The 11861-nt window shown below is 41.8% G+C and overlaps 1 protein-coding gene across 1 annotated transcript; it reads right to left on the reverse strand.

The window, feature by feature from the left end:
* Positions 1–1920: 1920 nt before the first annotated feature.
* On the reverse strand, positions 1921–11614 carry VPS25 (vacuolar protein sorting 25 homolog). Its single transcript, XM_060781279.2, has 6 exons — positions 11472–11614; positions 7331–7476; positions 6630–6683; positions 5735–5823; positions 5450–5525; positions 1921–4076 (listed from the first exon to the last, which is right to left on the reverse strand). The coding sequence occupies exons 1-6, from the start codon at positions 11519–11521 to the stop codon at positions 3964–3966; spliced, it is 528 nt and encodes a 175-aa protein (XP_060637262.2). The 5' UTR covers positions 11522–11614; the 3' UTR covers positions 1921–3963.
* Between the last annotated feature and the right edge of the window lie 247 nt (positions 11615–11861).

The following is an 11861-nucleotide window of genomic DNA, read 5'->3' on the forward strand; positions in this document are numbered from 1 at the left end:
TTGTCCGTAGACACCTCCAAGGCCATATGACTGCATGGAGCGCCATTACCTTCCTGCTGGAGCAGTACCTATTGATCTCACATTTGCATGTTTTCGAATTGCTAGGTTGGCAGAATCATAGACTCATAGAGTTGGAAGAGACCTCATGGACCATCCCGTCCAACCCCCTGCCAAGAAGCAGGAATATTGCATTCAAATCACCCCTGACAGATGGCCATCCAGCCTCTGTTTAAAAGCTTCCAAAGAAGGAGCCTCCACCACACTCCGGGGCAGAGAGTTCCACTGCTGAACAGCTCTCACAGTCAAGAAGTTCTTCCTCATGTTCAGATGGAATCTCCTTTCTTGTAGTTTGAAGCCATTGTTCCATGCCTTAGTTTCCAAGGAAGCCGAGAACAAGCTTGCTCCCTCCTCCCTGTGACTTCCACTCACATATTTATACATGGCTATCATATCTCCTCTCAGCCTTCTCTTCTTCAGGCTAAACATGCCCAGCTCCTTAAGCCGTTTCTCATAGGGCTTGTTCTCCAGAGCCTTGATCATTTTAGTCGCCCTCCTCTGGACACATTCCAGCTTGTCAACATCTCTCTTCAATTGTGGTGCCCAGAATTGGACACAATATTCCAGGTGTGGTCTAACCAAGGGGTAGCATGACTTCCCTAGATCTAGACACTATGCTCCTATTGATGCAGGCCAAAATCCCATTGGTTTTTTTTTGCCGCCACATCATATTGTTGGCTCATGTTTAACTTGTTGTCCACAAGGACTCCAAGATCTTTTTTACACGTACTGCTCTCGAGCCAGGCATTGTCCCCCATTCTGTATCTTAGCTGGGGCTGACAGCGGAAGCTCACGTCGCTCCCCGGATTCAAACCTGCGACCTTTTGGTCAACAAGCTCAGCATCTCAGCGCTTTAACCTACTGCGCCACTGGGGACTCCATAATCTCTTTATTATCTGAACATAACCTTAAAAACATATTTTCTTACACTGATTAACTATTTCCATGTATGCTTTCCTATTAGAAATTTGGCAATGATTATTGAGCTGGCTTTCAAAACCAAAGAAGAATCCTTCAACAGATCCAAGGATTAGACAAGTCAGTAGTCCATACTTGTTTTTAATTTGCTATTTTCCCCAACTCATATTTTGTATGAGTAATCTATATAAATAAAAATGTAATGTTCGTTTGTGGTATTCACAGAACTCAAAAACCACTGGGGCAATTGGCACCAAATTTGGACACGATACACCTAATAACCCAATGTATGTCCTTCACTAAAAAAAAATTGCTTTTGTCATTTGGGAGTTGTAGTTGCTGGGATTTATAGTTCACCTACAATCAAAGAACATTCTGAACCCCACCAACGATGGAACTGAACTAAACTTGGCACACAGTTCTCCCATGACTAACAGAAAATACTGGAAGGGTTTGGTGGGCAGTGTCCTTTGGTTTTGGAGTTGTAGTTCACCTACATCCAGAGATTACTATGGACTCAAACAATGATGGATCTGGACCAAACTCTACATGAATACTCAATATGCCCAAATGTTAACACTGGTTGAGTTTGGGGAAAATACAATCTTGACGTTCGGGAGTTGTAGTTGCTGGGATTTATAGTTCACCTACAATCACAGAGCATTCCCACCAACGATAGAATTGGTCCAAACCTCCCACACACAATCCCCATGTGGGCCACAGAAACGCGTGGCAGGGCACGGCTACTTTTATATAAGACTGTAAAGCAGCCTAAGTGATAATCAGTTGACTCAGTTTTGGGAACTGTTCCTTAACCACACAAGCCTTGAAATTATTCTTGAGCAGAACACAGTGTCGAAAATATAAAAATATTATATACTCATCCCATCTTGCTAGTGTTGTTCTTAGCAACTGAGATTTTTTTTAAAAAAAAGAATTATAAGATTTTGGATTTTTCAGCATTTTGATTTATGGAAATTGTAGGAATACAAGACACAAGATTAGATAACTCGGTGTATCTGTGATACAGAGGACCCCACACCAATTTATCAGGCTATGTAAACTTTCCTGAACGGCCAATACCAGATGTTGACAGACTAAAAACAAAGAGCAAAACTCAGCCAGACCTATTCCAACTGCCTGGGATATACACAACCCTTTGCCTCCAAGTGGGGTACTGTCAGAAGAAGGGAGCTAGCCATTGAATGGCAAGATGAAATAGAGCAGTGGTTCTCAGCCTGTGGGTCCCCAGATGTTTTGGCCTTCAACTCCCAAAAATCCCAACAGCTGGTAAACTAACTGGGATTTCTGGGAGTGGTAGGTCAAAACATCTGGGGCCCCACAGGTTGAGAACCACTAAAATAGAGGGTCCACTAATGGTATGCCATTGGGATGAGAGCCAACCTGCCCCTGACAACTATCAATGACAGGGGGACATTTTGACCCCTTTTGAAGTGCAGCCAGTTTCCGTTCTCCTATGAAACTCAAAAGGCTGATAAGAGAAAGTAAACAGACTGCAGAAACATTAGCATGATATTCCTTCTCCATTTGCTGGGACACAGGCAGGCTTTGCTCCCACCTCAAAGTTATTACCAAATGTGTCCTTTGCCTGTCTATGTAAATCAGGGGTCCTCAAACTAAGGCCCGAGGTCCGGATACGGCCCCCCAAGATCATTTACCCGGCCCTTACTCAGGGTCAACCTAAGTCTGAAATGACTTGAAATCACACAACAACAACAATTCTATTTCATCAGCCAAAAGCAGGTCCACACTTCCCATTGAAATACTAGTAAGTTTATATTTGATAAAATTGTTCTTCATTTTAATTATTGTAATGTTTTAAAGTGTTTTTGCACTACAAATAAGATATGTGCCATGTGCATAGGAATTCATTCAAGTTTTCTCGAATTATAATCCAGCCCTCCGACAGTTTGAGGGACTGTGACCTGGCCCTCTGTTTACAAAGTTTGAGGACCCCTGATGTAAATAGTCATAGAAACCGTTTATACAGATCTAAATGCTTCTAATCTGCTTTTTCCTCAACCACATTTTACTAATGAAGGAATATTATTATGAAAGCTCTTTAGTACATAGATGCAACTAAGCTCGAAGGAAAAATGCCAACAAATTTTCAAGGTTATTGGTTTTCTGATTATTAGAAATATGATAAAGAGAGAAAATAATGTTATAAAGAGCTGAAATTTAGGAAGGCATGATTTTGCTATCCATCATGAATCCTCAAGAGACTGCTGGATAAAAGTCACAAAATATATGTTCTTTTGAGGTAGAACTCAAGGTTTGATAGATGAAATGAGTCTGAATTAGAAGGCACGTTTACTTTTGGGTAATGGACTTGATTCCTTTCTTCACAAGGATCAAGAGTTGGTGAAATGTGGATTACACTCGGGGGGGGGGGGGGTCTGCTATATAAATAGGGCTGAACTCCACCTATTCTGGTGTAGGGATAAGAGGAGTATCAGGTTGATTTGGCAAGATGAAAACTTGGAGCACCCCCTATGCAACAGACAGAGAAAATCCAACACACAGGACTATTCTAGGAAATAATGTGTTGTTTAATTTTTATCCAAAGTCCTTAATGTCTCATCCTACTGTGGACAGCCCAGTCTGCGTGGCCTCTTGGCCCACAAGAGGGGAGGAACTGTATTTTTGATCCCAAAATTGTGGCTCGGTACTGCAAGCAACAAGTTCCTGCAGTTGGAAGGTCAAAATCAAAAAGCCAAAATTTGCTTCATGTTGACTCAAGCCAGTGAATACTCCGGTTTCCCAATAGATCTATTCAAAGCATCATTTAACACCACAAGCCCTCAAAGGAATGGAAGCTACAGCAGCAACAGCAAGGAGAAACACAGAGTCAGATGCTGAGCCATCAAGACAACATTTTGATGTTTCGGCCTTCAATGCAAGAAAACCAGAGCACAGAGAAGCCCTTCAACCCAGAAAATGTGTTTGCCCAGAGCAGCATCTTGGTTAGAAGAACTTGACACCTCGTCCATCATCCAGGGTGATGATTTCGGCTTTGTGTTCCTGCTGTAACGCTTGCAGAGCGCGGAGCAGCATCGATTCCTCCAAACCATGGAACTCTGGAGAGGATGAAAGAGCCTCGGTTGAGAGAAACAGTAAGTACACACAAGAGTGAACATAGATGTTTCATAGAATAGCAAGCTACACAGGAGGCAATTTAACCAGGGAAGCCACTGAAGATAGTATTCTGATTTTGTAGGTTATATCAGAATGGTAAGACTTAGGATAGCAAGTAAAAAAAATTAGTCCAATAAGGAAATGGAGTTTACTTGAGTGACTAAAAAGAGGCAAGGAAGACCAAAGATTTTGCATTAGCGTGAGATTGCTGTCTCTGCACATCACTACAATACAAGCCATTAGAACCAATGCCATCAAAGCCAGAACTGAAAAGTCAACAACAGATCCCAAATGTAGACTCCGCAAGGAAGCAGATGAAACAATAGATCACATCCTGAGCTGCTGCAAGAAGATCAGAAGATCACACAAACAGACTACAAGCAGAGGCACAACACCGTTGCTTAGATGATTCATTGGAACTTGTGCCACAAATAGCATCTGCTAGTGACAAAGAACTGGTATCACAAGCCGGAAAAAGTTACAGAGAATGAACACGCCAAACTCCTCTGGGACTTCCGGATTCAGACAGACAGAGTTTTGGAGCACAATACTCCTGTCCTCACAATTGTGTTAAAAACAAAGTATGGATTGTTGATGTCGCAATCCCAGGTGACAGCAGGATTGCAGAGAAACAACTGGAAAAGCTGACACAATATGAGGATTTAAAAATCGAACTGCAAAGACTCTGGCAGAAACCAGTAAAGGTGGTCACAGTGGTGATTGTCACACTGGGTGCAGTGCCAAAAACCTTGGTCTGCACTTAAACACAATCGGCGCTGACAAAATTACCATCTGCCAGCTGCAGAAGGCTACCTTATTGGGATCTGCACGCATCATTTGCAGATACATCACACAGTCCTAGACACTTGGGAAGTGTCCGACGTGTGATCCAATTCAACAGCCAGCAGAGTGTCTGCTGTGGACTCATCTTGTTGTGTTTCAAATAATAATAATAATAATAATAATAATAATAATAATAATAATAATCTTTATTTATACCCCGCCACCATCTCCCCAACGGAGACTCGGAGCAGCTTACATGAGACCAAACCTGAACAACAAATTACAATACAATGAGATACAAATTGCAATAAAATAAACAACATAACATTGAAGTATAAGCATATAAACAATAAACACACAAAACAGTAAAAAAAAAACAGTAAACCAAACATAATGACAATGGGCGGGCCGCATGTACATAAAATGATTTAAAAGCTCAGGGTGAGATAAAGGGGCAGAACTATTTGTAAGGGAGAACTCACAGAGACAGGGAAATAAACAAACCTTATATAACTGCTAGATATATAGCTACCTTCATTTTCTGTGTCCTCCCCATTGGATAGTTCATATAGCGTGAAAACTGAGTTGGTAAGTCCATTCTTTGACACCTGTAAACAGAGGCACAGAGAGAGCAGAGGTGAGGAAGGGAGAGGAAAGTCACCTGATATTCACAAATGTCTAGCCTGCCATTTCACAGGATATAGATGTATCAACATACTTTCATAGATCTCTAGGACTTTTACTAATCACACCCAGAAGCAGAATTCATTGTGGGATGTTGCCCAACATGATGCACAAGGCCCTGATTTGTTCTTACCCACTGATAGATGAGTTTTCCCCATTCTTCTGGACGTCTCCACATGATCAGAAAGCTAGATTTGTTCTTGTCAAGCCATTCAAGATTGCCTGGGAAGAATTATAAATTCCTTTTAACATCAGAATCTGCTTAAAAATATACAATGCTCACTGAATCTCTCAGTGAGCCCATCACCCCAGTTGCCTAGTTTACTTGTTAGACATATTATGTACAAAAACAAATTAAATATGGCCACAAATGTAGGTATCTTCTGCCAAAACCATTAATGAAGTAGCACACACTGTACTCAGAAACAGCTTTCCAAATCAATCAATAAATAAGCAAAATATAACACTAGAAAATGTTGTACATCTTTACAAAATTATCTGTAGAAATGCAGACTTTTTGTTATTAGGAAAACTCTACTCGTATGCAATAATGAAAAGGACATTCATTGACATTCAAGGACTATTTTTACTCACATGAAGGTTTTGTTTCATACTTCAAGAGAAGAACTAATTGTTTCTGCTTAATGTGAATGTGGCAGCTCTGTGTTTTGTTGATATGTGTATTTGTAAGTATACATTGAGTTAATTTAGATACATTCGCATTACCACAATCAGTGGATTTTGGTCTCCACAGTTTCAGGGGAACCCATTCTTCTTTTCAGCATTTCTAAAGAGTGCCATGTTATCCCTACAGTCATATTGCTTTCTTTACCTTTATGTAAAATGAAAATTCAAACAGATTAATAGATAGAAGTTTTATACACTGACTTGTGTCTGCTTCTGCAAGGAGACTGCTTTTGTTTTCAAGATCAGCTATGAATTCCTAGCAGGTATATTAAAATGAGTACTGCATCTATATTTTAGTCCAAGTATCTCAACATTAAGACAACATTAAGACAATAACCCACCTTTTTTCCTGAGTTCCTCTAATACAACAAGGATGGATTCCAATGAGAGTTTTCCTGTTTCACAGTTAAGGAAACCGTTACTGTATATGGCACTGAACAAGGGAGGGGACAAGCTTGGAGGAACGATGGAATTAACAGAGAAATAAAACACATAGCTCATTTTAAAAAAAGGTATCCTGTATTTTTCCCCTTGTTCTACTTATGCAGAGCTAGATCTAGCCAATAACTGCAACAAGCTCAGATTGTTTTCAACTTGAACTGTTCTTCCATGACAACAGCCAGCACTTTCATCTGAATAAATCAGCAGAACTTCCTTGTTAACTCACCAAGACAGGTATGCCAGCCCCACACTAAATACATAAAGTAAGTAGAGAAATAGGTGCTGCTTTGGTGGGAGATAAAAGGTGCCCTGAAAAACATGCCAGCAAAAATCCTACTAGAAAAGGCATCCATGAATGACACTCCTCGGCGTGGAAAATGAAAAAACAGCACCTCCCTATGACCAAGTCAAGCGCAGCCAGATGCCAGACCTGAAAAGAGGAAGTCTTGCCTCTGTTTATATACTGTGTCTTTGTCAATTGTATAACAGCATTGAATGTTTGCCATATATGTACCTGTAATCCACCCTGAGTCCTCTCAGGGAGATAGAATGGAATATAAATAAAGTATATTATTATTATTATTATCATTATCATGGATACGCTGCAGTTTCCAATTGTTGAACAAAGGGCTCTCCTGGGCTTCTGCGACTGTCATGGTGTAGAGCTTGTTGACACGGCAATAAGACAGGGCTAAGGAACACCAAGCGGTCAGCTGTTTCTGCCTTGTGTCCACATTGGGCTGTAACCTAAAGATAATTGAAGAAACAAATATAGTTTGGCAGACTGTTCAAATTGATCTTTTCAGGTTCTAAACCAGAATTACACTTCTACTAGCTTCCTAAACTAAACTATTAGGTATTTCAGCTGATTGTTTTTGTTGGTACATTTCTTTCAAAGTAACTAGAAAGATTTTTTTCTCATTCTCTTCAACATTAACCCTTCATATGCTCCAGAAGGATTATTCAATCATCTCCAAGCAGCACACATCAAAATCCTTAAGTCTTTTTTGTATATAATTGTTCCCTATGTAAACCAGAGCAGGGCTTCTTAAACATTTTCCACTTGCGACCCCTGTCTGCCGGAGAAATGTTGACATGACCCTAGGTAAATAAAATAGGTATAAAGATCAAGTATTCACTGAAAATAAATCAGTATTTGCAAGGCTTGCAGAACAGACTAATTTTTTCCCTTTTTTTAGTACAGTTGAAGCATTTTCTGCAGAGTCCACTATAAACTCTGAATGTTGTTTCTAACAGATTCTTGTAAATATCAAGGTGATGTTCAGAAACATTTTACTTTTGACACATTTTTCATGACCCCAAGCAGTCGTTTAGAACAAGGGGAGCAAAATGCAGCTTTTGAACACTGAAAGCATCCTATTCACAGCAGTTGTGAACAAAAGGGTCACAAACCACCTTTTCCATGCAAATTGTTTTTGTAATGATTTCAAGGATGGATCACACATACAAGGAATGTGGATCTTGTCTTGTTTCACATACTTAATGGCAAAGATAAAAGTGAACATCTCTAAAGAAACATCCTGGTTCAAATACAATGGCATTTCTATTGCAATGTCTAAGTACAGTTCTATTGGTGGGATCTGCCTTCAGTCAAACCAGGCACTACCAGAGTGACTATGCATGGGAAGCAACCAGTATTCAGAATATGCTGAGCAGCTACAGAATGTGCAGCTGCCTGAGAAGAGAGAAGGGCGTTCACCCCAGAGGAACCCTATTAGACAGTGAGTGAGGCAATTGCTGCCTCAGGTAATAGAGTGTGAAACTATTTTTCTCCTAGGCTTCTGTTGCTGCTGCAATGCTTCTCTCCTCTATCACTGGCAGAATCCCTGACTTCTTTCTCACCCTCTCTTGCTTTCAGCTCAGGACATACATGCCTGGCACACCTCCCATCTGCTTTTCCTCCACCCAACACTACTCCCACTTACCGCACCTTGTGTCACTGACTCTCTGTAAATGACTAAGAATACACTGCTTCTTAAAATGTGGGTCCCAACCCCAAATCTTAGCTCAGTAAATACTTAATTTTATATCTATTTTATATTCCTATACACCTGGGGTCGCTTAAACATTTTTCAAGCAGAAAGGGGTTGTGAGTTGGGATGTTTAAGAAGCCCTTAAGTAATAGATGCACAAATTAGCCAGTTGTCAGGGCAAGGAGGCAGGCCAGAAACTACAGGGCCCTCTTGTGAGGCAGAAGGTATGGGGGTAGATGCCAAGTGTATAGAAAATGGGGTGGCAAACTCTTTTCCTATCACATCAAGAAGCCAATAAACATCTCTGAGGCTGCATCTACACTGCCATATAATCCAGTTTCTGATTATTCGCTTTGAACTGGATTATATGGTGGCATATACACATATACAGGATGAGGCAGCATAACTTCCTTTTTTAAAATCCGCGCCATTCAGTCGGTTGAAGACGTAGTGGAGCGCTAGTGGTCTCGTTCGAGAGGAGGGAGTATAAAGTTTTGTCCTGACACAGTTCAGTCGCCATCATGCGTTGGAACAGTGTGGAGCGTGCTTTTGCCATTGAGGCCTACTTTTCGAGCGGATTTGGAGTGGCTGGCCTGCTCTCCAGATTTGGCCCCTTGTGATTTTTTTCTATGGGGTTTTTTGAAATCCCGTGTTTCTGTGAACCCTCCAAGGACCCTACAAGATTTGAAGACCAACATCCAGGAAGAAATTGCCAACATAACACCTGCTATTCTGGCAAGAGTCATTACAAACACCAGAAATTGGTTTATTCAATGTATGGAGAATGGGGGGCGTCATCTACCTAATTTGATCTTCAAAACTACATAAAACAAAACTTTAGATATGTGCCTACATTATAAAATAAAAATTTCTGATTTATACAATGGATTTTAAGTTTTGAAAAAAGGAAGTTATGCTGCCTCACCCTGTCCTCCAGTTCAAAGCAGAAAATCAGAATTCAGATATTTGATCCCTTCTGAGGGGTAGTGTTCTCTCACTTCCTATTGCCTCACCCCCATTCTTAACCATGAGTTGTTTGTAAATCAGACATTTGTAATGTAACTCGGAGACTCTCTCTCTCATTATATATATATATATATATATATATATATATATATATATATATGGCTGGAGTTTCACTTTAAAAATGTACCTCTTCTGACTTGCCTACAAATCCAGCTCAAGAACAAACCTACAGAACCTATCTTGTTTGTAACTTGGTGACTACCTGTACGTGACTGCACTCCCAATACTGCTCTCTGTGTACTTTTGATGACATCTACAGAGTTATTAATGCTGTTCTAATTAGAGAGCAGGTTTGCAGGCTCAGGCGTGATTGACTCCATCATATCATTCCGTTTCTGTATCTACTTTGAACTGGATTATATGAGTCTACTCCATAATCTATTATTATTATTATTATTAAACTTTATTTGTACCCCACTAGCATCTCCCGAAGGACTCGATGCGGCTTACAAAGGCCAAGGCCTCAACACAACAACAGCATAACAATACAACTCAAAGCAAAATAAAAAACATAAAGCAATAACAACAAAACATTACACCATAACACAGTAAAAACTAGGGCCAGGCCAAGTAATGGGTACAGATTAAAAGGTGCTGGGTGTGACAGGTGGTATGTTGGATCTCAGGGCAAGTGCAATGTGCAGAGAATCTTAAAATTCTAATAAAGTGCTTCTGGGACATAATGCTGGAGTTTTCTTATTCTGGAAAGGCACTTCGGAATAGCCAGGTATTCAAGCTCTTCCTAAAGACTGCCAACGTGAGTGCTAGTGTGATGTCTTTGGGGAAGGTGTTCCAAAGTCGGGGGGGGGGGGCAACCACAGAAAAGGCCCTGTCCCTCGTCTCCACCATAATCTAGGGCTCTTCCAGACAGGCCCTATATCCCAGGATCTGATCCTGGATTTTTTGATTATAGCAGGGCCCTTCCACACAGCACTTTAACCTATAGTATCAAGGCAGAAAAATCCCACAATATCTGCTTTGAACTGGGATATCTAAGTCCACACTGCCATATATTCCAGTTCAAAGCAGATAATGTGGGATTTTATTCAGCTGTGTGGAAGGGGCTCCAGGGTCCTTCCACACAGCCCTATATCCCAGAATATAAAGGCAGAAAATCCCACAATATCTGCTTTGAACTGGGTTATCTGAGGCCCTTTCTAGACGGATCTGATTTCAGGTTTTCTGTTTATCCCAGATTATCTGGCAGTGCGGACTCATATAATCCAGTTCAAATCAGAAAAGCTGAGGTCAGATCCTGGAATATAGGGCCTGTCTGGAAGGGCCTAGAGTGATTCTAACTTGCCTGCCTTCATGGGGGCAGGAGGCCTTTTCCTCCCACTTCAGAGAAGGGAGAGTCTCTGCGGCCTCCTGCCTGAAAGTGGCAAGAAGAGAAGGAAGGAGGGGATGAATCAATAAGGCCGAGAGAGCCACCAGCCTCTTCCTGGGACGAACCCACTTCCTGGCTACAGCCATGTTCTTTTTGTGGCCTGACAGTAAACAAGGAGGCCAATGAGGCAGAGAAAGAGAAGGAGACCAGGGAGAGGCCTTGAGGGAAGGAAGGGGAAGGAGAGGCCTCAGGGAGCCGGGGAGGGGAGGCTCTTCTCTGGACTAGAAAAGTTCCTCGGTCCTTCCTGCCGCAGCCCGCTTTTGGGGGGCCGCTTTTGGGGAGCGCGCCGGGCCCTGGCCTCGCAAGGAAGGGTCTGAGGACACCCCGAGACTCACGTGAAGAAAGGCGGGAAACTGTACTGCCAGGGCCACTCGAAGCTCATCATCGCCTCCGAGTCCAAACGGAACTTCCGCCTCCCAGCCCCAACTTCTGGTCCGTCATAGAAAGGGTTCCCCTTCCCTCAGGGAAAGTTCCGAGCAAAGCCCCGCCTCCTCCAGTGTCCTCTAGAGCTAAGAAAAGCAAGACAGGCGCGTCCTCCTCTTGCTTTGCTTCCGGGTGTAGTTTTCCACAAACTTGGCCTGTCATTAAACATTGAGAAAACCAAGGTGCTCTTCCAGCAGTCACCGGCTAATCCCTCTTCAATGCAACTTAACTGTGTAACATTAGAAAATGTTGACCATTTCCACTACCTTGGCAGCCACCTCTCCACCAAAGTCAACATCGAC

The sequence above is a fragment of the Anolis sagrei genome, chromosome 6, assembly GCF_037176765.1.
Source record: "Anolis sagrei isolate rAnoSag1 chromosome 6, rAnoSag1.mat, whole genome shotgun sequence".
NCBI lineage: Eukaryota > Metazoa > Chordata > Lepidosauria > Squamata > Dactyloidae > Anolis > Anolis sagrei.

Excerpts from the sequence above, each read along its gene's own strand:
- VPS25 (XM_060781279.2), bottom strand. The coding sequence starts at position 11,521 with ATGATGAGCTTCGAGTGGCCCTGGCAGTACAGTTTCCCGCCTTTCTTC. Across the intron at positions 7,477-11,471 it reads AGTTTCCCGCCTTTCTTCAC|GTTACAGCCCAATGTGGACA; the intron begins GTGAGTCTCGGG and ends AATTATCTTTAG. Across the intron at positions 6,684-7,330 it reads CAACAATTGGAAACTGCAGC|GAAAACTCTCATTGGAATCC; the intron begins GTATCCATGATA and ends ACTGTGAAACAG.